At 40.3% G+C, this 26,590-nt stretch overlaps 1 protein-coding gene across 1 annotated transcript in view; it reads left to right on the top strand.

Annotated features, from left to right (window-relative positions):
- The window catches only part of LOC124711734 (clathrin heavy chain), a 157,717-nt gene that overhangs the window by 108,358 nt on the left and 22,769 nt on the right, over nucleotides 1-26,590 (top strand). Inside the window, exons 14-17 of the mRNA XM_047241945.1 lie at nucleotides 2,280-2,437; nucleotides 15,184-15,330; nucleotides 23,913-24,131; nucleotides 24,339-24,604. Coding sequence (XP_047097901.1) covers nucleotides 2,280-2,437; nucleotides 15,184-15,330; nucleotides 23,913-24,131; nucleotides 24,339-24,604 — 790 coding nt within the window. The remainder of the gene's footprint in view (nucleotides 1-2,279; nucleotides 2,438-15,183; nucleotides 15,331-23,912; nucleotides 24,132-24,338; nucleotides 24,605-26,590) is intronic.

Genomic DNA, 26,590 nt, shown 5'->3' on the forward strand with positions numbered 1-26,590 from the left:
ATATGTCATTGTGGGGCCAGGAGTCCCCTCATTCGAGGAAGTGAGCCACCGAGGCCAAGTACTTATTTGCATTAGATGCCACATTTGGCGACTTGCACATCGGAGCTATAGATGAAATAACACAATACCCAGTCCCTGAGTGGAGAAAATCACCTGTCCCAGCTGGGAATCTAACCAGAGCCCATTGGTGTGGCATTCCGCCTCATTGACCACTCAGCTAACGGGGACTGACAGAAGTTAGAGGAAATGACAAGTCACACCTGTGTATGAGAAGAGTACCTGATACATCCACGGAACTACTCTCAAATATCCTTGACATTCATTTTTTGTAGAATCGAGCAACAGTCAGGACTCCAACGTAACGAAGTGTCTAGGACAGAATTACCTCCATGCTGACCAGTAAAGATTCAGAGAACACAGCTCTTATGATGATCACCTTACTTTCTTCAAATGACATGGTTATCAAAAGTTCAGTTGGATGGGGTATCGAGTGAAATTTGTGACTAGATTTAGAATTTCTTTGTGAGGAGGATACAGCAAGCTGCCTTAGATGTCATGTCATTGACTGATGTTCAAAATAACTTCAGGTGTGTCCTAGGGAAGTGTGATAGACAATATTTCATGTCATGTACCAATAACCTTGCAGTCAGACTTTCAGCATATGATGCAGTTATCGACTCTGGTAACCCATAGCTGGGTGTAAAATTTTGTAGGAATGGGAAAGTAATCACGTAGGTTCAGTTGTAGGTAAAGCAGGTGGCAGGCCTAGATTTAGTTGTAGAACACTAAATAAATAAATACAGTCAGCGTACAAAGGATTGTCCACAAAGCACTTGTGTGTTCCATCCTATAATATTGCTAGTGTGTGGGAAAAGTTCCAAATCAGACTAACAAGGATTATTGATCAGATACAGAGCAAGCACCCCAGTCCCAGGGTGGTTTGATTAGTGGGTGTGTCAGAGATGCTGAAGAAACTAAACTGGCAGACACTTACACACAAATTAAGATAAGAGACAAACTATACTGAGAAAGCATACGTAATGTTAAAAGAAGGGATTTTAAGTGATGATTTGAGGAATATACAACTACCTCCATAATGCACACCCTAAAGTTGGTGATTAATCAGTGTAGACAGTGGCATATTAAACAGTAAGCCTTCCCATGTTCCGTATGTGAATAAAACAGGAAGCAACCCTAATGTGTGGTACAGTGGGTTGTAGCCACTGACATCCACTTCAAGGTGGTTTGTAGAATGTAGATGTATATTTTCTCTGTATTTTAATCATAACACTATGCAGTAGCCCATAGACAAAACTGCTATGCTTGACAAGTTGTCTGGCAGTATGTGATTAACATGAAAATATTCACTTTCTGAAACGGTGAACATTGTGGACATAACCATAGCCTGTGCTTCTGACAGTATCTTCTCCAACAATAAACATAATCTCAGGCAGAAAAATAATTCCTGACTATGCTGTCACAAAAATGAAATGTCAGGAAGAGTCAGTTTCCTCGCTTCCTCCTTGTTGCCTTAATAGTGTCTTGTAATCGCACTCTTTATAGATTTATTAAACTGTGCACTGCTTATTTTAGTGGCACTAGATGTTTTCATTTAATGTATAACAAAATTGTTCCTTAATTTACTCACTTTTGCATCAGTGTCTCCACTAAATGGCCAAGAAAGTGTGAGGGCTGATACTACTAGCATATTGTCAAAATGCATTTAAATCTGAGCTAGTTACATTAATAGCTACAAAGTGACTTCTTGCTGTTAGTGAAGTTTTGATATTTTGTAAGGTACAATTTGCTGTAAAGGGATGTCATACAACCCTAGGTTTAACAATTTTCACTTCTAAAAATTCCATGACCATTCTAATGAAGCTTTACACATGTTTTGTGGATTTGTTGCAAACGGTAATCTGCACATTCAGGTGTGAAAGATATATTTTAAAATGACTTTGGTTTATAGTTGAGTTGGTGTAAGTAGATCCTCGACAGTTGAAGTGGGCTGGACATGGCAGCTCCGGATGCCTACCTTGACCAGTAATATTACACAATTTTGTAAATATCTGAAGGGCTACACTTCATTGCTGTGAAGAAAGTTTAAAACTGGCAACATTGCTGTGAGCTGTCTGGGGACTTAAAACATCTTGACTATAGTATATTTCATATGCCCTTTTGAAGGTGTATTTTGCACACCCACTTTCCTGCGTTTTTCTTAACTTTGTCAATATGTGCTCATGTGAAAGTCATACCTATAATTAATATTCTTTTTTCAGATCTGTACGACATAAAACGAGCTGTTGTCCACACACACTTGCTGAACCCAGAGTGGCTTGTTGGATATTTTGGTACCCTTTCTGTGGAGGATTCACTTGAATGCTTAAAAGCTATGCTGACTGCAAACATTAGGCAGAATTTGCAGATATGTGTCCAGGTTAGTAGCTAAACACAACAGTATTAGAAATGAGATTATTTTGGATTCACAAACAAACATCAAATGTAAGACTTCATTCTGTGTGCGTGACTAAAAGGTAAGGGGAGGGGATACCACCAACTTCTACACAGTATGGGTGGGAATGTTAGGAGTGGTGAGAGTGGGCGATTGGCCTTCACAGGCACATAATTTTAACACTATGCAATGTATCATCAGGTTTGCAAAATGTAAAAGTATACGGGGCTAAAAGAGGCCATAAACATATTAAAAATGTGCTAAGATTGTCGTATATGGAGAAGCATTATGGGTGAGAGCATTTCCATTTGTGAACTCACAACAGGCAGCTCAACCATACTCTTCTCGTATTGTAAAGGCTACTGCCTTGTTGATGCAACCACTCTCCTCTCATTGGCCATTACATTGTTCCATGTAAATGCCACATACTATTGTCTAATCAATGTTTTCCTGATACTTTTCCTAGACTGCCCCTTTTCTTCCCCAGCAGTTTTCCTTCAGGAATATGAACGACAATGTTGTCTGAAAAGTCCAGTAAATTCCTTTAATAGTTTCTTTAATTTGTCGTATCATATCTTATTGCTTCTCAGTCCTCCCCCCTGAGTTTTAGCCACACACCCAGAATGATGTCTTACAAAGTTATGTTGGCAGTCACAGGGGATGTATTTTGTCTCATTATTGCCTGCGGTGAAGCTTGGTTACTTGACACAGCAAAACTAACCTGCAAAGGGTGGTAAAGGAAGGGTGAGACAATCTTAATGAAAGTGGACTTGCCAACTTTAATTCGCGTATTTCACACTTCCGCACCCCCATCCCCATGGTGCTGTTGGTCCATCAGTGCAGCATGTTACTGGAACCCTTAGAATGAGGTTACTTGCCACAGCGAATAACCCAGTCGACAAGTAAGTTTGTCTCCACCATGACAATCTGTGCCCCCATGTTGCAGCTCCCTTGCCAGAAACTGGAAGAAAGGAGAAACCTCTCACCCAGCCTCTTTACAGTGCAGACCTATTTTTCTGAGTTCAGTCTTGTTGGATCATCCAGGGAGGTACTAAGAGGCTAATGATTTTAGGATGACAGGCGGCTTAGTTATGTTGTAACAGCAAATAAAGAATTTAAAAATGTCTTGTTCACATTTGATCCACTCCCATAGACAATGGCAAAATTTATACAAATTTTCATTTTGTAATTCACTTCCCTGAATCAATATAAACGTTTGTGTTCAATATCCACATTTCTGCTGAATGCAGACAGCACTAGTCCATACTGTATTAAAGTTTGTGTGGTCTAGAGATTCCTTCGCTTTATCCTGTATCACATAAATATGAACATTGTTACAAAACTTAAATCAGAAAAAATTGCTGTTTTGTGTTCTGGAAGAACAAAAATTTAAGAAATAGTTCACTTGTTAATATATAGATAACTATTAGCCCATGTGAATTTATTTTGTGAAGAAGCCAAAAATTTGTGGGAGGTGCACTAAAGATAAACAGGGTGTATACCACCCGGGAGATCCGGGAAAAACCCGGGAATTTTTTCATCCGGGAGAAAACTGGGAAAAACCCAGGAATTGTGTAGAATTTCAGGAATTTTTCAATGTTTTAGTTTTCAATTAAATTTTTGTGATTTTGACCGGTAAAAACCAATACTCTAACAAAGGATATTACTGTATCCTGCTACTGGAGAATAATACTGCAGCAACAAAACATGAACGAGAGGAAAAAAAGAAAAGAAAACTTTTAGTTACAGAGCAAAATGCGCCGTATATGACAATAAAATTACGGAAGGCTAAAATATGTTATTAGTTTTAGAATTTGTTTCCACCTTTCTGACAAACATTAATCACCTTACAGAACAATGAAGCTATTTTTGCCAGTTTGCTAAAGAGATTTGGCTTTTATCTTTTCTGTTGAGGGAGTCAATTTATTTGAAATGAAGTATTTAGTTTCACACTATTGGCTAGTTTAAACTGTTCGCCGCATTTCAAGTGCATGTATAGCATTATGCCATAATAAAAAACCAAACATGAGATAATACAGTACTGGTACTCCAAGAAAATTACCATACGAATGTGCATTTTAAGCCGAATTATGCGTTTTAGTATGGTTCATGAAATTCCGACGCTCTTGAAGTATCCTCTGATGTCTTGTTTCTTTTATGACATAATGTAAGATCTTTTAATGTTTTAAAAGTACGAAGGTATGGGCTTCCTGCATCATCGTAGCTGCGCAAGCACGGTGACGCTTGTTATCTGGCACTCTCTTGCAACTGTTGAAACGAACCTATTTCTAACAGGTCGGAGGAAAACATTACGAATGGTTGTTTGAAAAGCATTACATTCAAAGCAGATTTCCTTTTACATAAGATGAGCTGTGTGTGAGAATGTATGATGAATTTCTTAAATCACAAAGCGTTTGACTCTTATTTAAAAATAGACTCTTTGAGGACGACCATTTAGAAGAATTTCGAGCCCAGAAGATCAGACATTTACGTTGTTGTTAAAAATTTTACTGGCACGTTTGTGTGATGTATCTTAAAGTGTAACAAGCGCAAAAAAGATAAACATTATATGTGGAAGCTTAGCTTCTCTTCCAGCTTATTAATCTTAGAGACCAATATTATATATCAATGCTATGTATATTAATTTAAACTATTAACTTTTCTTATTTGTGTGTTCGCGCTACTTACGTGATCTTGCTATTGGCTGACTACATCATGTGTCCTATGCTGTCATCAGCTGGCGAGATAACGTGACATGAGCTATGGCTGGCTTACAAATGCGCATCGCAATCTAGATTTCAATGCTTCGGAAAGTGACATGCAGTGTTTGGTGGAATTCGAATTTATACCTTCATAATACGAAAACATGCAGCGTACATGTTGCTGCACATCAAAGATCTTTCAAAATGTTTTTTTCCCCCCTGAGTTTCGTTTTCTAAAGTGCCGGGAAATTCTACTCCGGTATATAAAACCATAAACATTCAAAGGATTGAGTTTTACAGTGCCAAGTAAGAGTATAGTGTCACTTAACACAGAAAAGTGTGTTTTCACCCGGGAGAAAGTGTACTTTTAACCGGGAAATCTGGGGAATTTTTTTCCTTGTCCATGTATATACCCTGAAAAAGAAATGGAAGTAGCCAAATGTGCAATACCGTATTTTCTCAAATCTAAGCCGCACCTGAAAAATGAATCGAAATCAAGGAAAAAAAGGTTTCCCCGAATCTAAGCCGCATCTGAAATTTGAGACTCGAAATTCAAGGGGAGAGAGGTGTTTTAGGCTGCACCTCCAAATCAAAACAGTTAGTCCATTGTAATATGAGACACACTTTAGGTCGAATGAATGCCGTTACAGCTATAGTAGTTTGGTTCGAGTCGTAAGCTTAGCAGTTAAGCTTTACCAGGTAGCCATTGCTTTGCGTCAGGCGCTCTGTCCGTATTTATACGGGTACCCTTCCTTTTTCACGTTCATCTGGTTTGAATTGATTGCTTATTTTGCTTTGATCTGATACGTGCCGTTCTCTTTGTTGTGTGTTAACGACACTCTAAGCTGAAAATGCATTACTGTACTGTCATGCATTGTTTGTCGCATTCTGATGAGTGTTTACGGCCTGTCGCCGCTCGCGGCATGGCTTGCTTTTGTGCATGCTACCGCGCTTACAATTAATAAAAAAAGAGAGGAATCGTCTCATTAGCGAAACAATGGCAAGAGACTGCTGCCTTCTTTCACAATGATCAACATGAACCAAATAATAAACTGCGTATGATAGATGCTCTGAATGAGAGCTTAGCGAAAATTTTTCTCCGTTTGAAAATCTTTGCAGACGCCTCTTTAGTACATTACATTCTGCACAGAAATTAGTCATCTTAGATTTAAAATCTAGTCAATTGCCGTGCTTCATTTCTGACTGTATCACTATTAGGCATAAGAATAAGTGTTTCATGACACGATACGTATATTCTTCCGCGTTTGCTGTTGTCTCACTCTAGTTTTGTAGTTTATTAGGCAGACAGGATTTAAATGAGATAGCAGCAAACACGAAAGAATACGTGGCAAAATGTTTATATTCGTATTATTCTTATGGTGAAGAGAATACTGCATATAATTCACAATTCACGTAAGTTCCTATTAGCAACCATCTCTTCTCAAAGGTAGGAAAAAATTCAGAACGTAGAGTTGGCCATATTGACGAACATCCCAAACAGTCTTGCCAGTTGGATTTTCGTAATACATCGAAATGCTGCTACATTCAAAGATGAACAATATGGAATTTGTATTTACTTCGTTGGATAATGTATGAAAATGCAGTGGTCGAAACTCGGGGTGGAGAAAAATGCTAGTCTTCCACCGTTTCTTAATTTTTTAAAATTTATTTACTGACGCAGAGATTTGTGGCTGCAAAGCGTGCCTGTGTAGCGCTACATATATTCGACGCAGAAGTTAGTTGTGGCGGCACCTACCAATATTTTTCAGAATTTCCGCTTACTTTGCACTCGATTCTAAGCCGCAGCCAGTTTTTTGGATTACAAAAACCGGAAAAAAAGTGCGGCTTAGATTCGAGTAAATACGGTATACTTTCCTGGGCACGTCCAATGGCTTGAACTGACTCGCCGTACAAATTATGTAGGCCTACAGAATGAATTAGTATAAAGAATTCTAGTGATGTCAGACAACTTTTTTGTCCGGTAAATCATGTGATACCTACAGCTGGCGTCAGTGACACATGTTTGAACCACAGTGCTGAAAGTTGCCACTACATTTACAGGAGGCTATGGTAGCCTAAAACTGTGGTGACATTATCACATTACCATAGAAACTTAAATGAACTGCATTATGTGGTTAAGGCAGATGCACCTGCAGTTTCTTCTGTTGGTGTTATGTAATACTTAAAACTATGCACGTTTGGTAGTGTTCCAGCTATGGGCTTCACTAATTCCCCTCCTTGCAACTGAGGTTAGGCTTAAAAGTTAATAAACATTTTTATTTTTGAGTTTTTTATGGACACATTGTTGCATGCATTGAAACTAATTATAGAATTTTTTTCTGTTCAGCTGTTGATATCTCACATTATTTTGACAACATTTGGCAGCTTCTTGATGTGATGAAATCCTACCAACACATTTTTTCTTTATAAGAAACCAGTCATTAAGTAATAAATCAGGTGAATGTGTGCAAAGTGAGATTGACTGAAAGATTTTTCTCCTTCACATAATCAGTAGTTTGAAATGCTATGAGACAGCTGGCATTGCCATGATTAAGACCAGCAATTCTGACAATTATTTCCTGATTTTTTTTTATTGGTGACACATGGCAAAAAAATGGCTGTGTACTAGTCATGATTAAAAGTTCGTAAATCCTCTAAGATAGCCTCCACAAACGATGTCCTGTGGGGCCACCGACTCTGGCAAATCCCAAAGTCCTCAACTCATCTTGGGAGGCGACCTGTACCTTGTTGGACAGATGAATGCCATTCAGCAAGCCAGGGCGGGGGGTGTCATGCAAGATGTGGAGGCAGCCTTGCCTGCGGCTATCGAGCATACGGGTTGCAGTCGTCTGCAAGTAGTTGCTCATGTCGGCACCATCTACATCTACATCCATACTCCGCAAGCCACCTGACGGTGTGTGGCGGAGGGTACCCGGAGTACCTCTATCGGTTCTCCCTTCTATTCCAGTCTCGTATTGTTCGTGGAAAGGAGGATTGTCAGTATGCTTCTGTGTGGGCTCTAATCTCTCTGATTGTATCCTCATGGTCTCTTTGCGAGATATACGTAGGAGGGAGCGATTTACTGCTTTACTCTTCGGTGAAGGTATGTTCTCGAAACTTCAACAAAAGTCCGTACCGAGCTACTGAGCATCTCTCCTGCAGAGTCTTCCACTGGAGTTTTATCATCTCCATAACGCTTTCGCGATTACTAAATGATCCTGTAATGAAGCGCACTGCTCTCCGTTGGATCTTCTCTATCTCTTCTGTCAACCCTATCTGTAACAGATCCCACACTGCTAAGCAGTATTCAAGCAGTGGGCGAACAAGCATACTGTAACCTACTTCCTTTGTTTTCGGATTGCATTTCCTTAGGATTCTTCCAATGAATCTGTCTGGCATCTGCTTTACCGACAATCAACTTTATACGATTAGTTCATTTTAAATCACTCCCAATGCGCACTTCCAGATAATTTATGGAATTAATTGTTTCCAGTTGCTGACCTGCTATATTGTAGCTAAATGATAAGGGATCTTTCTTTCTACGTGTTCGCAGCACATTACACTTGTCTACATTGAGATTCAATTGCCATTCCCTGCACCATGCGTCAATTTGCTGCAGATCCTCCTGCATTTCAGTACAATTTTCCATTGTTAAAACCTCTCGATATACTACAGCATCAGCCGCAAAAAGCCTCAGTGAACTTCCGATGTCATCCACCAGGTCATTTATGTATATTGTGAATAGCAACGGTTCTATGACACTCCCCTGCAGCACACCTGAAATCAATCTTACTTCGGACAACTTCTCTCCATTGAGAATGACATGCTGCGTTCTGTTATCTAGAAACTCTTCAATCCAATCACACAATTGGTCCGATAGTCCGTATGCTCTTACTTTGTTCATCAAACGACTATGGGGAACTGTATCGAACGCCTTGCGGAATTCAAGAAATGCGGCATCTACCTGTGAACCCGTGTCTATGGCCCTCTGAGTCTCGTGGACGAATAGCGCGAGCTGGGTTTCACACGACTCTTTTTCGAAACCCATGCTGATTCCTACAGAGTAGGTTTCTAGTCTCCAGAAAAGTCATTATACTCGAACATAATATGTGTTCCAAAATTCTAAAACTGATCGACGTTAGAGGTATAGGTCTATAGTTCTGCACATCTGTTAGACGTCCCTTCTTGAAAACGGGGATGACCTGTGCCCTTCTCCAATCCTTTTTTAACACTACGCTCTTCTAGAGACCTACGGTACACCGCTGCAAGAAGGGGGGCAAGTTCCTTCGCGTACTCTGTGTAAAATCGAACTGGTATCCCATCAGGTCCAGCAGCCTTTCCTCTTTTGAGCGATTTTAATTGTTTCTCTATCCCTCTGTCGTCTATTTCGATATCTACCATTTTGTCATCTGTGCGACTATCTAGAGAAGGAACTACAGTGCACTCTGTGAAACAGCTTTGGAAAAAGACATTTAGTATTTTGGCCTTTAGTCTGTCATCCTCTTTCATTACCATTTTGGTCACAGTGTGTCTGGACATTTTGTTTTGATCCACCTACCGCTTTGACATAAGACCAAAATTTCTTAGGATTTTCTGACAAGTCAGTACATAGAACTTTACTTTCGAATTCATTGAACGCCTCTCGCATAGCCCTTTTTTAGGCTAGGCAGTAGTGCGAGGTGTCCTGATCAACACTCACCAGTCGACGTGCAGGCAGGGAAATCATGACGCGCTCAGTGTAAAGACACTTCAGCTATCAAGATACTAGCAGTAAATTTTCAGAGTGTTCGGAATAAAGTTCCTGAATTTACTGCCCTCCAGGAAGTGTGTGGTGCACAAATTATTCTCGGGACTGAGACCTGGGTGAAACCTGAGCTAGGAAGTTACGAAACATTTAGTGAGGTTTGAGGTTTGAAACGTGTATTGGAAAGACAGATTAGACACCGTAGGAGATGGTGTCTTCATTGCAGTTGACAAAAATATTGTCTGCTGAGGTAGAAGTAGTGTGTGATTGTGAAGTTATCTGGACACGGTTAACAAGGCTAGGGGAAATAAAATTAATTGTTCAGTGTTACTGCTGGCCACCAGGTTCCACCGTGACAGTTCTAGAATCATTCAAAGGGAGTCTACATTCTGTATCGCAGAAGTACCCGGATCGTGCTTTATTAGTCGGAGGCAACTTCAACCTACCTAGTATAGACTGGGATGTCTATGGATTCATTACAGGTGGTACAGACAAGCCGTCATGTGAATTACTTTTGAACATATTATCTGAAAACTGTCCTGAGCAGCTAAACCGACAGCCAACGCATAATGGAAATATTTTAGATCTGGTAGCCACGAACAGACCAGACCTCATCGACGGTGTCATTGTTGAGACAGGGATTAGTGATCATGATGTTGTCATTACGACTATGGTTACGAAAGTTAAAAAGTTAGTCAAGAAGGCTACGAGAGTATTCTTACTAGAAAGAGCAGATCAGCGGTTGTCAGCATCCCACTTAGTAAATGAATCGACCTCATTTACTTCTGGTATGATGGTCGTTGAAGAATTATGGGAAAATTTTACACACATTGTAAATCACGCATTGGTCTAGTATGTGCCGAAAAAGTTGGTTACGGATGGAAAAGACCCACCGTGGTTTAACAGCACAATTCGGAGAATGCCCAGGAAGCAAAGGCAGTTGCACTTGCGTTACAAGAAAGATAGCAAGAATGAGGACAGGCAAAAGTTAGTAGAGATTTGTGCTGCTGTAAAAAGAGTGATGCGCGAAGCATTCAACCACTACCACCATCATACCTTAGCAAAAGATCTTGCTGAAAACCCAAGGAAATTCTGATCTTACGTAAAATCGGTAAGTGGGTTGAAGGCTTCCATCCAGTCACTCACTGATCAGTCTGGCCTGGCAACAGAAGATGCAAAATGAAAGCTGAAATTTGAAATTTAGCATTTGAGAAATCTTTCATGCAGGAGGATCGTACAAATGTATTGCCGTTTGAGTCTCGTACAGATTCCTGTATGGAGGACATAGTGATAGACATCCCTGGGGTTGTGAAGCAGCTGAATGGGTTGAAAATAAATAAATTGCCAGGTCCTGATGGGATTCAAATTCGGTTTTACAGAGAGTACTCTACTGCATTGGCTCCTTACTTAGCTTGCATTGATTGCGAATCTCTTGCCCAACGTAAAGTCCTGAGGGACTGGAAAAAAGTGCAGGTGACACCACTTATGAGAAGGGTAGAAGGATGGCTCCTCAAAAATACAGACCAATATCCTTATTGGTTTGTTGCAGGATTCTTGAACATATTCTCAGTTCGAATGTAATGAATTTCCTTGAGACAGAAGTTGCTGTCCATGCATCAGCACAGCTATAGAAAGCATCGCTCCTGCGAAACGCAGCTCCCCCTTTTTTTTACATGATATCTTGCGAACCAATGATGAAGGGTATCAGACGGATGCCATATTCCTTGACTGCCGGAAAGTGTTTGACTTGAGGCCCCGCTGCAGACTCCTAACTAAGGTACGAGCATGTGGGATTGGTCCCCAAATTTGAGAGTGGCTCGAAGACTTCCTAAGTAATAGAATCCAGTATGTTGTCCTTGATGGTGTGTGTTCATCGGAGGTGAGGGTATCAACTGGAGTGCCCCAGGGAAGTGTGGTAGGTCCGCTGTTGTTTTCATCTACATAAATGATCTTTTGGATAGGGTGGGTATCAATGTGCGGCTGTTTGCTGATGGTGTGGTGTATGGGAAGGTGTCGTCGTTGAGTGACTGTGGGAGGATGCAAGATGACTTGGACAGGATTTGTGATTGGTGTAAAGAATGGCAGCTAACCCTAAATATAGATAAAAGTAAATTATTGCAGATAATACATGAATAGGAAAAAGAATCTCGTAATGTTTGAATACTCCATCAGTAGTGTAGCTGTCTTTACAGATAGGTCAATGCAGGGGGACTCTTGGCTGTTCTACAGTTTCCCAGATCATGTCCTCAAGGTCAGACTGCCTCAAGAATTTACTGTCTTCAGTGCAGAATTGTGTGCAATCTTGTGGGCACTGGACCTGACAAGACGTCCTTCCAGTGCTAAATTTATTGTCTGTTCAGATTCTATGAGTGCTGTCCCACTCTCCATTGGTACCCAGCAGATCAAGTAATCCTGAAAATAAAGGATGCTCCCCTCAGACTACAACTGGGGAAGGAGGTGTTTTTCTGAGAGGCACATGGGTTTTGCGGGGAACTAAATGGTAGATCTAGCAGCCTGGGTGGTGTATTCTGCTCCTCAGTTATTTCAGTGTGCCTTCCCCTGCATGCCATTACCTCGCTGTTGAGGTACAAAGTCGTGTGTTGATGGGAAGAAGAGTGGCGGGAAGTGACACAGTAAGCTCTGTGTAGTAAAGCTGACAACTCGGTTGTGGTGTACCTTCTTCCAGCCACATAATGATGAGGTCCTTTTTACTGAGTTTTTGCGTAGGCCACAGTCATATGGTTCATGGCTTCTGACTCTGGCGTCAGGACCTTCCAGTGTGTGGTGCTTATGGTGTACAGCTCACTTTCATTTTCCAACCAGTGGGCTGTGGTGGATTTTCTGATTTTTGTCATCTATTTTAAGTAATGTTCAAATGAATGTGTTCAGAGTTTAAGTTTCATGAATTGTCAAACATCTTTCACAAGCTTTTAGGGAGATGTCTTAATGTGTTAACAGGATGACAGGCTCTCACACATTTTTGTAAGTAATCAGTCAGGGACATTTACTATGCATTTCTTTGTTCCTTTCTTGTTTTACTTGCATTTTAATCTCACCTACAGTTACCTTTACTTTTCCTCTGTGTTAGTGTGAGGTACTGATTTTGTGGTTGATCAGAGTGAGAGTGTGAAACAATTAGGTTTGTCACATTGGTTTGCTCTGAGTGTAAGGTTGGTGATAACTTAGCCATTAAATGCCCATAAGTTGCTTCGCTCTCTCGCTCCTCTGTAACTGGATGTTGGATCAAAAAACTCTTATTGCAGGGTTCTTTAAATCTAAAGCTTGTTCATTTTTAGTTGCTGGCAAGAGTTGTTGGTTCACTCATTTTATAGTGGTACAGACATGAGACAGTGCAAGTACACTGATCAGCTAGAACATGACTACCTACCTAATAGCCAGTAGTCCACCTCTGGCTTGGATAACAGCAGCAGTGCATTGTGGCATAAACAGTGAGGCCTTGGTAGGTTTCTGGAGTCTTGGTACCAAATCTGCATGCACATGCACAAAATCCCATAAATTCCGAGGAGGGGCGATGACTTCTGATACGCTTAATCACATACCAGATGTGTTCAGTCAGGTTCAGATCTGGTGAGATGGGAGACCAGCACAACAATCAAAACTTCCCACTGTTCCTTGAACCACTCCAATCACTCTCCTGATCGTGTGGTGTGGCACATTGTCTTGTTGAAAAATGCCACTCCCATCGGGAAATGTGATTTTCTTGAAGTGGTGTACATGGACTGCAACCAGTGTAAAATACTTCTTGGGTGTCATGCATCATGGTGCCTTGCACGAGCTAAATGGGAGCCATGGAAGCCCAAGTGAATGTTCCACACAGCATAAGGGAGTCGCCACCAGCTTGTCTTTGTCCCACAGTACGTCCTCCATTGGCACGAAGAAGGCATCAGACCATACAGTTTCTGGCACTGTGCCAACATCCAGTGCCGATTGTCATGCGTCCATTTCATTAGGGGTTGCCAATGTAATGTTGTTAACATTGGCGGCGCCATAAGAGGCACGTAAATGTGCAGTGTGAAAGACTTGGCCCCACCTGATATGTACAGTAGTTTCTCGCGGTCATTGCCGGATGTCGGTTGTTTCACATATTGGCACCAACTGCAGTCCGGAAATATTTTTATGAAGTAGCAATGAAGTATAATGCTTCAAATTTGTCTCTAATTTCTATGAAATAAGAGAGAGTAAATTATGGTAACAGTGACACGTTAAAACTTAACAGCAGTTCACAGTATTGAAATAAAGTAGCTAATCTGGTAACTTTGTCTACATAATATGCCTACATTTGCTTGTAGTGCTTGAAAATGGAAAAATTAACGTAGAAAACACAGTTCATTTTCAGTTTTCATCCTTCAGTATTGGCTATTCATAGTGACAAAATAGTGGTGTGATCCCCAACAAAATTTTTGAACAGAGTTGCAGAGAATTAGAATCAGTAGGAGAATAACTTCAATATTTTGGTTCTATGTATCTGGAAACTGAGTCAAAACTGTCCAATCCTAATTAGATTCCTACAGGAAATAAGAGAGAACCAAACATTTGATCTGTTCAAACAATCCAGTTTAATGTGCATGGAAGAAACCAGTATAACTGCTATCCCTAAAATGACTGACATCAAGGAATGATACTCGCATGGATTTGCCATGTGGATATAGTGCTCTAGTTGTTGCTATGGTCTTACATCTTCGATTCTTAAGCCAACAATAGCTTTATAAAATGGTTGGAAAAGCACACATTCACTTACATATTCATATTTGATCGTTGACAAGTTTTTCAGCCCATCTGTATTCACATCTGAAATAAAAGTAGCTATCTGCACTTTAAAGAACAATAGTTAGAGGTCAGTTATGAAATGTGGCCAAAGTAGCTCTTGGCTGGGTGGGCCATAACTAAGTGGTTAATAGATGGTGATCCATTATTTAATTATTGAAAAATTGTCATCTCATCCACTTTTACATAAAATATAAAAATATTATGCGTAACATTTGGCATAATAAGCTGTTGCAAAGACTTGCTTAACTTCAAATTTATTGTAATGTCTTTGCCTTTGATGTAAACAGTTAGAAAAAGATAATTGAACTTAGAATCCCGAACCTCATTTGTGTTTTATTTCAAATTAAGTTTATCTAAAGAATTTGCTGCTTTGGTTATGATATGGAGCTCATGGCAAGTGTTAAACTGTGTACAAAGTTTAAAATATAACCTTTATCTCATAGAAGAAAAGTTAATGATTATTGAATACACATTACATGCTCATTGCTTTTTTCCAGATTGCCACAAAATACCACGAACAACTAACAACAAAAGCTCTTATTGATTTGTTTGAGTCATTCAAGAGCTATGAAGGTCTTTTTTACTTCCTGGGCTCAATAGTAAACTTCAGCCAGGACCAAGAAGTGCACTTCAAATACATTCAGGTAATTGTTTTACAGTTCTCTTACTTGTTGTTCACTGACTAATGATTAAATGGCATATTTGACTAACAGTCTGTGATGCAATTAACCAGAGATGAAGTCTACCTTTGCTTTAATAACAAACCTGCTGTTTTTTTCTGACCTTCATTGCTTATTCTGTTTATATTTCTCTAGATCATGATCTTTAACTTTTATTGCTTCCTTTGCTGACATGGCTATTTCCTACTAATTTTGAGTTAGTAGCTCATTGATAATTGTATTAACAGCATGGCATGGGATTGCCTGAGTCTGCATGTATTGGACATCAACATAAAAGCATTTGATTTTGCAAACTTAAAATGCTGCATTGTACACATGATAAATGGATATTGAGTATCAGTAGGAATTCTAGGACTCCCCCTTACATCAGGTGTGTTTTACACAGGAAGCAGTGTCTGCTGTAGCAGTGCCAGTTTTTTTGGTAAGAGAAATCCCTCCACAGGCCTGATAAGATGTAATCAAAACTAGGTGACGGAATATTATTATCCCTCATTAGAGTAGCATTCCTCATAATCAGAGATAGATGATGATACATTAGTTAACTGACGTAGTGTCTATGGAAAAGTCCTACATTGTCTTGCTTACAAATAATAATGCGCACATATATTCTGTTCATCATAAGAATAAACTTCATGTAAATTTTACACCTTGTATTCTTGCACGTTCGCTTGAATGTCACTAGATTTCGTTTCATGTGGAGCGGAAGCAAAGTTGTGACTGTTACAATCAAGGATGATCATAAGGATATGTTTCATGCCATTTCACACACATAGACTGAGCAATAATGTGTGGGACAACAGCTTTACTGGCACTTTAAGCTTGGACAACACAGGCCAACCAGTGGTCCAATTAGCCTGCAATGATGTGAGCAGTTGCAGTTCGTACGTAAAGAGATGGCCAAAGAAACAATACCGCTTCAAATAACTCCAGCACTAACGCACACTTCTTAGGCGACCAGATAGAAAGCATAAAATGATCATATTCTCGCCCAACATAGTATCCTGATTAGACAAGAACGATAAAAAGATCTTAAGTTACACGGTAACTATTCTGAGCAAGCCATATCTGACGGAAAAGCATACTGCAGGGATTTCGCCGTATTGTTGAATACTGAAGCCACTGAAGGTATTAATTGCAGTCAGTCTGGTAATCTCTCGGCTACTTCCATATCTGAATCCGGGAAATAAATTTCAGTACTGGAACAGTCATCTGCTGCATTGATAACCAGTTGATCGACAATAGAATCCATGAATGTACCCAGGCACCGCATTTTATCCTCTTTCTTACGAAGCGTCATTCTATATCCCACAAATATGCGGCAGTGACTTGAAGAGAGCTGCGTATGTTAGTTCCAGTACATGTGGCAGCTTAAGTGTCTCATTTCACGGTCCAGATCCCTTAACTTGGCTCCAGATTGGTTCTGTTGGGTTGATACTGTAATGGTACAGTGGCAGATGTAAAACTGCAGTATTAGTATGGCGTGCATAGTGCTGTGAAAAAGATTGATTTCATGTTTCTACTGCACATCTACATCTGTGGTATAAAACAATGGACATACTACAAATAGAGTATTTAGTTTCTCTGTAACAGGAAGCAGCCTCAGCTAATTTCATACTGCGTATTAACAGCCCAACACTGCAGAGGCTGTGACTAAACACGATTTTTGAAATAAAAACTACGTAACCAACACGTGATTAAGAAAAATGTTGATGGCTATTAACACATTTGAGTATCTTAGTTTCATTTAGCATAACTTAGTAATAATACATCAAATACACAATTAGGACATACTTCAAAGAAACATCAGTGTACATGAGCTATGGCTTATGACCAAATTAGAGCACTAAACATCACTTCAAACAAGATTATAAAAGGAAGATAGTTCTGCTTAGTAGGAGAGGCAAGAAACACATCAAAAGATTTGCATCACCTCAGTTCAGTGTGTTCCAGAACCTGTACAGAAAATAGCAGAATAGCACCATGTACCTGTTGGTTGTAGCCTCCTGACCACACACGGATCGCTCTGCTGATACCTGTGCTATTAACTTCCCACATATGCCAAGGAGTAGACGCCCATCCCCGTGGGGCATTGGGACTCCCCGTAATGCCAGTCCTGCCAGATGGCCTTTGCTGTGGCTGGGTGGCGCCTGTGGGAAGGGGCCCTGGTTGGAGTGGGTGACATCAGGGTGAATGATGTGCGATGAAGCAGTCCATCTCTTGCTGGTGGTGAACCATCAGCAGTCTCTAAGCATTCAAGAGCTCAATTCAACACGCAGAAGTAAGACCCAAAATCGTTCCCTTTCCTGGCCACACCATGGGAGGAACATCAGCCCAAGAATGGCAGCAGCTCTTACTTGCCTCGGTACCTTGTTAGAGCGCTGATGAACCCTCTGTTTTTAGTCGAACACTTAGAGGGCAAATTTGGGGAGGTGGAGAGCATGTGCAAAATGAGATCTGGGTCAGTCTTGATCATAACAGCATTATCTGCCTTGTCACAGACTTTACTTGCTTCAGACAAGATGAGGATGTTTCTGTAACCATCACGCCCCCTGAGAGCTTAAATATGGTCCAGGGTATTATATTTCACAGCGACATTCTTTTTCAGTCAGACGATGAGCTGTGCGTCAATTTAGAGCGGCGATGTGTAAATTTTGTCCAGCGTGTCCATTGGGTCAGACGGATAATCAGGTAGCACTGGTGCCTTCATCTTGGTCTTATAGGGTGATACATCGCCCGAGAAGGTCAAGCTGATGATGTAACACTGTGATGTAAAGCCCTATATCCCTAACCCGCTTAGGTGCTTTAAGTGCTGGAAGTTCAGCCATATGTCTTCCCGCTTTTATTGCATTTTGTACTGCTGCTCCAGTACGGGTGTTGCTGAGCGGCACCTACAGGAAGTCATCCACAAGGCGCAATCATGGGCTCTAGCCCACAGTTTCCAGTTTTCAGCCGCAAAGTCGCGTGTTATGCACTTCTGTCAGTGTCGTACCATTCATCTGGACTCGTAACTTTACCTTCATTACGCTCCACTGACTTACTGTAGTGGAGACATATTGATTATTAGGACTGGTTTCCGACGCTCGATTGACTGAGCTTCATCTGTCAGCTTAAGCAAAAGTACTGGCATCATCTCAATGCCCTTCATCGGCCTAGCAACACCAGTTGGGGTGCAGATTGCTGTACATTGCTGTGACTCTACAGAGCCCTTGTCCAATCCTGAATTGACTATGGAAGTGTGGTTTATGGTTCGGCAGCACCCTCAGCATTGAATTTACTCAGCCCTGTGCAACACTGTGGGGTTAGACTAGCGACAGGGGCTTTTAGGAGTAGTCTGGTGACCAGCGTACTGTTGGAGACTAGGGTTCCTCCATTCCAGATCAGATGTGCACAACTGCTCGCCAGTTACGCTGCACACATTCGTACTTCTCCTGAGCATCCAAATTACAGTCTCCTTTTCCTGCCTGTGGCAGTCCATCTCCCCCATTGGCAGCCCAGATCAGGGCTAACAATTGCGGTTCGCATGCGGTCAGTTCTCTCCGAACTAGTCCTTCCCTTTACCACCTCTTCTTGTGGTCTGTTCATACACCTCCACAGTGTACGCCTCAGCCGCTACTTCGTCCGAACCTTTCACATGGTCCTAAGGACTCTGTTAACCCTGCGGCTCTCTGCTGTCACTTCGTCTAGATTCTTAATGTGTGCCGGGGCTCCGACTTGATGGCTGATGGTCACGTTGGCTTTGTCTACATTCAACAGTGGCCATATTGAACAGCATTCATTACCCGATGGTTGCAGTGTATTCACTGCAGAGGTGGTGGCCATTTCTTGTGCACTTCAGTATCTCTGTTATGCCGTGGGGTGTCATTTCTTTTATGCTCTGACTCCTTGAGCAGCCTAAAAATTATCGACCAGTGCTACCCTCGTCATCCTTTGGTAGTGTCCATCCAGGAGCCCATCTGCGCCCTGGAATGATCCAGCCATTCAGTCGTGGTCATATAGACCCCTGGTCATGTTGGAATCACAGGAAATGAACTTGCTGGCGAAACAGGCTACACGGAAACCACTTACGTAGATCAGCATCTCCGAAACTGACCTGTGTTAGTTATTACGCCTCAAGGTTTTTCTGCTTTGGGAGACTGAATGGCAAAATCTCAGTGCACACAACAAACTGCTAGCCATTAAGGGACCACGAATGTGTGGAAGCCGAGGGCCTCTTGCAGGGACTCTGGTTCTCTGCCGGCTTTGCATTGGCCATGCTTGGCTGACCCACGGCTACCTCCTGCTCCGTGGAGACCCACCTCGGTGTCGGTGTGGTGCCCGGTTGACAGTGGCATATTCTGCTCTATCCTTGTTTGGCTGCCCTGCAACTTCATCTTCGGTTGCCGCACTCGTTATCATTGATTTTAGCAGACAACGCCTAATTGTCTGATTTGGTTTCACGTCTCATCTGTGAGGGTCGGTTTTATCATTCAATCTGAATTTTAGTGCATGTCCTTTGTCCCTCTGTGTGCCCTACCCGAGTGCTTTTAGGGTGGAGGTTTTATTGTGTTGCTGGCTGGCTGGCTGGCTGGCTGGCTTTTCCTTCTCATTTTCGTGGTCAGCCAGCCACTGTAATCTTACTTCTTTATTCTTGTGTTTGTAGTGTCTGTTTTCTTCTCCTCTTTTGTTCCTTCTAGTGTTTGTTGCCTTTCCTTTGTTCTTGTCTTTCCTTTGTTCTTGTCTTTCCTTTGTTTCAGTTTTGTTAAGTCTCGTCTGTTTTATTCTCACACTTGCGGCATTGTTTCCTTAGGAACAAGGGACCGATAATCTAGTTTGGTCCCTCACCCCCTCTTTTAAATCAGCCAACCAAGATATGCACAATTAGAGCGCAAATTGTTGCCCATAAACACAAATGCCTCACCAATATGCTGCTGATATGATTGCGCTATAGGTGGGGGATGCTATTCACTTCTTAATCGCACACTAATGGTGTGTGTTGGCTCCACATAACACCTGACCGGGTTGCCTCCAAACATGTCTCCAATGATTGTCTGGTTCAAGATATACGTGACACTCATCGCTGAAGAGAACGTGATGGCAGTCCTCAGTGATCCACTCAGCATGTTGAGTCCCCCCTGTAAAATGCTGCATGGTGTCGTGGTTGCAAAGATGGATGTCGGGAGTGAAGTTGCATATCATGCAGCCTATTGTGCACAGTTTGAGTCATAACATGATGTCCTGTGGCTGTGCGAAAATCACTATTCAGCATGGTGATGTTGCTGTCAGGGTTCATCATAGTCACAATCCGTAGGTAGCGGTCATCCACTGCAGTCGTAATCCTTGGGCGGCCTGAGCGAAGTACGTCACCAACAGTTCCTGTCTCTCTGTATGTCCTCCATGTCCGAACATCATTTTGGTTCACTCTGAGATGCCTGGACACTTCCCTTGTTGAGAGCCCTTCCTGGCACAAAGTACCAATGCGGCCGCGATCGAATCGTGGTATTGACCATCCAGGCCTGGTTGAACTACAGACAACACAAGCAGTATACGTCCTTCCTCATGAAATGAATGGAACTGATCGGCTGTTGGACCCCCCCCCCCCCCCCCCCCCACATTTAATACACGCTGCTTGTGCATGGTTGTTTACATCTTTAGGTGAGTTTAGTGACACCTTAGAACAGTCAAAGGGGCTGTCTCTATGAGACAATATCTGCAGTCAATGTTTATCTTCAGGAGTTCTGGGTACGTGGGTGATGCCAAACTCTTTTTGATGTGCATATAATACAGATTACTCGAGAGGTCAACATGAAAATTTTGTCTCCAGTACTGCCAATGTTAAGAATAAATGGACAAAGCTTAAAAGCATTACACAATATGCCTTAGACAGGTATGTGCCAAGCAGAGTTGGAAGGAATGGAATAAACCTGCCGTTGTTCGTCAGCCATTTTGAGAAAGCTAGTACATAATTGGAGCTTCCCTGCCAATGTAGATGTAACAAAATAGTAACATACATGAACAAAACCAAAAAGAAATGTAAACAAATATAGCCAGCCATGCATTGAAGCTTTAAAGCAATTTGAAAGCAAGTTCTATCTACTGACTCCACAGAAAACCCCTGAGAAGTTTTGTTCTAAAGCAAAATCAATAAATGGATCAAAGCCATCTGTACACACACTGTGATCATAATGGTATCAAAACATAGGATGAACACAGAGAAGGCTGTAGTACTACTAACCGTTTTCCAAAACTGTTTCACAGAGGAAGATTGTACTGTGGTTCCTCCTCGAAAACATCAATATAAGTAACCACAGAATCAAAAGAAACTATAATCTCTTAAGAGGTAAAGCCATTACTGTCCCCACAGACTTTTGACACTCAGTGCGGTGAGTGATTTGAGTGACCATAAATGGGAAACGTCTTTAGAGTCTCTAGTGAGCTGTTGGACAGTGTCAACCTTGTGCAGACAGTAGACCAGATGGGATACCAAGATTGTACATATAGCATGTGAAAGAATCTGCCCATGTCTAATAGCAGTGTACTGTAGCAAATTGTTGGTCGTGATTTGAAAAGGAATGTGTTGTAACTATACTCGAGAACTGTCAGAACAGATGCCGAAAACTATACGCACTCACTTAAGACAATTATGGACACCGAAAATTTCATTTTTTTTTGGCATCAACATGGGTAGCATAATTGATCATGTGAAACCCAGCTGTTTAATCATGGGACACAGAAAGCAGTAGATAGCAGCACCCAGGTATATGCTGTGCTTTGTGACTTAAGGCCTTGGATACAGCTCCACACTGCGGCCGAAGAACAAAATATGAGCATATGGAATAAGACAAGCTGTGTGATTCATCTGAAGAGTTTCTAGCAAACACAACAGTGTTGAGACAAATTGAAGTTTTCCATCCCTGCTGTTCAGAAACAGTGGTACCCCACATGAAGAAAATTAAACCACCATGATGTTCTTAATGGTGAGAAATCTTAAGATGTCTTGAATGTACCACAAGGAATGTTTAAAAGGCAATTAGTTTCTGCAATACATAAAAATTAACTAGTTAACTACAGTGGAAGTTCCGTGATACTTTTCAAGGATTGTATCTAGAACTGTTAGTGCCAGAATTTGCAGTTGACATCTCAACAGAAATAGATATAAAGTAGTGCACATAAACAAGCTGAAAGATCCATTGTTCTATAATAAAAAGATTGCAGAAGCCACTAGAAGTAGTCGCGTCCATTAAATATTAATGAGTATGTGTACAGAGCAATTTAAAGTGCAATGACCAATAAAACTAGTAACAGGAAAGCATATGCCACACGGAGATTCATTGGAAGAATGCTCAGGAAGTGTAGTCAAACTAAAACAGAGGTAGCTTACAAAAATTCTCATTCACTCAGTACTTAAATATTGCTTGTCTGTCCAGGATCTGTGCTAGGTAAGACTGATAAAGAAAATGAGGATCTAAACAAGAGCAATGCCTTTATATAAAAATTCATATAGTAAATGCAAGAGTGTTGTGCAGGTGCTGAGAGAGGCATTCTATGTAATGGTGTGGTTTGCTGTTAAAATTCTGTGTCTGTGTCTTGGCTCCACATAACACCTGACCGGGTTGCCTCCAAACATGTCTCCCATGATTGTCTTCCTATAGGACACAATTCATAATATTCTCTCCTCCATGTAGATCTTGGGAAAAGACCATGAACATAAAATTAGGTATTAAAGTTCACATGAAAGCATACCAACATTCATTCTTTCCATGAACTGTTTCGTGACATGAACAGGGAATGTGGGATGGGAGTGAGGATGGTACACAAATAACCTTCCACATTGTAAGGTGACTTTCAGAGAAGTAGATAAATCATTAGATTTTACGACATGATTTAGATTCTGATAAATGCCAGAGTGTAATATCCATAAAGAATTCTTCAGTATAATTATCTAAAATTAGTATACACCATAGAGAGCTGAAGCATGTCTTCTTATTCATAGAAAGAGGTCAAATATGTGAATGTATTTTCATATAATATACAGCTGAGGAACTTCAAAGGAACAAAATTAAAATAACTGCTGGCAAAAAGGACCAAGATATATAAAAGCAGATCCTGAAAAGGTTACCATCTATAAGTACTTTGACGTCACAGATTTACATCTTTGATCACTTTGTAAAACAGCTATGCCAGTAATATAACATCCAAGCTTATTTGGTCATTCACAAAGTACTGAATTACAGTATGTGCAGAACTATGTTCGTAAGAGAATCTTATCAGCTGTCAACTCAGTAGTAGTTAGTAAATATAGGATTAATAAAGAAATCAGCCAGGAGGAAATTGAAAAGTATACAAATTCCATCAGTTTTTAAAACTGATCTAATAAAAGTAAAATTATAGAACATCGTGTAAAGCATTAAGCAAGAAGGAAAAGCTCAGTGTAGTTTTACAGGTTGAAATACCTTGATTTATGGTGCTCTGTAAAATATATAGTTAGGTTAATATTAAGATGTCAAGACTAAAATTATCAAGAAATGTAAAGATTACGTAATTACTGTATTTGTTGCTTGGTTTTGCAGGCTGCGTGCAAGACTGGTCAAATAAAAGAAGTGGAACGCATCTGCAGAGAGTCTAATTGTTATAATGCAGAACGTGTTAAAAACTTCTTAAAAGAAGCAAAGCTTACTGACCAGTTGCCATTGATCATTGTTTGCGATAGATTTGATTTCGTCCACGATTTGGTGCTATATCTTTATCGCAACAACTTACAGAAGTACATCGAAATATATGTGCAAAAGGTAAACAAAGACATCTGTTTTCTAATAGTGGTGTAAAGTGTACAAAAGTGTTTCAGTGTACTTATTATAATTACTTAATTATTTTATGTGTTCAGTTGTAAAGTCTCTCTCATAACCTATATTTAAAGACGGAAAGTGGCAGTATTTAACTTACAATACACTGACAAAATTAAATTTTGCTTTTTATGGCAATGTTTAAACTTCCAGGTGAATCCATCAAGGTTGCCAGTTGTTGTTGGAGGGCTTTTAGATGTGGACTGTTCAGAAGATATTATAAAGAACTTGATATTGGTTGTCCGTGGGCAGTTTTCCACAGATGAATTGGTAGAAGAAGTTGAAAAACGGAACAGACTGAAATTGCTTCTGCCATGGCTTGAATCTCGTGTTCATGAGGGCTGTGTAGAACCAGCTACACACAATGCCCTGGCAAAGATCTACATAGATAGCAACAATAATCCTGAAAGATTCTTAAAGTAAGATACATTTGATGTCAGACCACTAATACAGCTTGTCAGAGCTTAATGGTTTGCATTTTTACAGGCCCAGTCAAAGCACCATCTTGCCATATTAGCTTTTTCATTTTGGAAGCATTTGCTTAGTATTTTCAATTCCATGTAGATTGAGTCACATTTCAGTTTAATTACGTGAAATTTGGTCAGGTTATTTTGCAGATACGTCAGATTAGAAAAATAAGTTGTCATTTTGAATTGTGTTCTGCATTGTGCACACTGTCACATGTTTTCATTTTCATCATGTATTTACGCTTCATAACATGTGATGAATTAAAATGATAGAAAGCTTGTTGAGTGCAATTGTTGCCAAGAGTTTGAAAATTTGTGTATTAAAATAAAATTCCTTTTTATACTAAAAACATAATATGCAGGTGCAGATTAAGAGTAAGAAGTAATAAATGTGCATGACCTCACATCTTGGTGAGAAACCTTAGAACAGGCATGGGGACCCACAGGTGTGATACACAGTTCAGTTGGTGAGCTGCCTCAAGGTGTGACAGTGACTCTCATAGTGCATGAAGTCAAAGCTGTAGTGTGTGTGTGACTTAATGTTTATAGGTACTGCATTGCTGTGGCATGCCAAGCCAACAAAATATACCTCAGAACATATCTTTTGAGAAGACTGACTCTGTGTGTACCTGAAAGTTTTTCTTTATGCCAGGTGTGGGCTGCTGTTTGCCCACCTGTGCCTTAGAATATTGTGTATGGCAGTAGACCAAAAGAAAGAACATGTGTAAGTTCCTGTAGTGTCAGAAGTACCTATAAATAGTACTTCACACTAGTGAAACATTAGAAAAGAACATACTGTGAAATTAAAGCAGGCAACCAACTTTGACAGTTCTGTTAACCCCACAAGATGATATTGTAATAGAAAACTGTCTGGTTATTTGTTCGGTCATCTTAGAACTGCTTTCTCTATATTCTGACACTTAATAGTTGTGCTGACCTAGGATAAAAATACTAAGTTTTAAATAAACACTAAGCAGTTTGAATTTCACGCAGTTTGCTTACACTAACGAACTTCAATAAATTTAAGAGTAGTGAACTTTCGCAGATCCATAGAGCCAAACCCCTCTTCTGAAATTTAAGTTAATTAAAAAATGTTGCAAATTGTGTGAGATTAATGTTATATACTCTCTTTGCAAAATGTCAAAAAGCAGTTTTGCCAATTGTACTAACCTTTAATTTCAATTCCTCAGTCATCTGTAATTTTCTTGAAATTATGTATGTGGAAGTGTAATGAAATAAAACTTCATAGGGCATGGTAGAGGGCATATGGAATTAAATTTTAGGTGTTCTGTCCGATGCCAATCTATCCTGCATATCGGAACTGGAGACACATTAGGAAAGAACTGCCCAGTGAAAACACGTTTATTGAAAATAACATTGCTACCAGTTTCATGTGCAGCTATTTAAGCTGTACTACTAACTTTTGGCCTAACAATCATCTTGGAAATGGCTATGAATGATTTTTTCTTTTTTTAAAAAAAGAAAATTACTTTGTATTACTCGCTCTCTCCTGGCAAATTAAAGGTAATGCATTTTTTTGTTATATAACATTCTGGCAAATCCTGTGTAGTTCATAAATATTCTGCAGCTGGAGTGTGTAGTATCTGAAATGGAAGATACCATAGCTCTTAGGTACTGATGCCAACTTTTCTTCTGTTTGGGCTAATACTGAAGTTCAGTCCATCAGAATATTTCATTCACTATTGAATGGCTAAGAACAATGCAGCACACAATAAAATTGTTGGGTTGACAGATACTGCACTAGTGGCATATATTTTTAAATTTGTAACAAATAAAGAAGTAATCTGGATTAGTCCTACACAGCTGCAACATTTCTGCTGCTACTAAAAATGAATTGCCACTCTACACTCCTTCAATGGGGTACGGCAGTATTTTCGTTTGGCATTTCTAGAGGCAAGCTGAAATACTGTGGTGCAG

This window comes from Schistocerca piceifrons, chromosome 8 (genome assembly GCF_021461385.2).
Source record: "Schistocerca piceifrons isolate TAMUIC-IGC-003096 chromosome 8, iqSchPice1.1, whole genome shotgun sequence".
NCBI lineage: Eukaryota > Metazoa > Arthropoda > Insecta > Orthoptera > Acrididae > Schistocerca > Schistocerca piceifrons.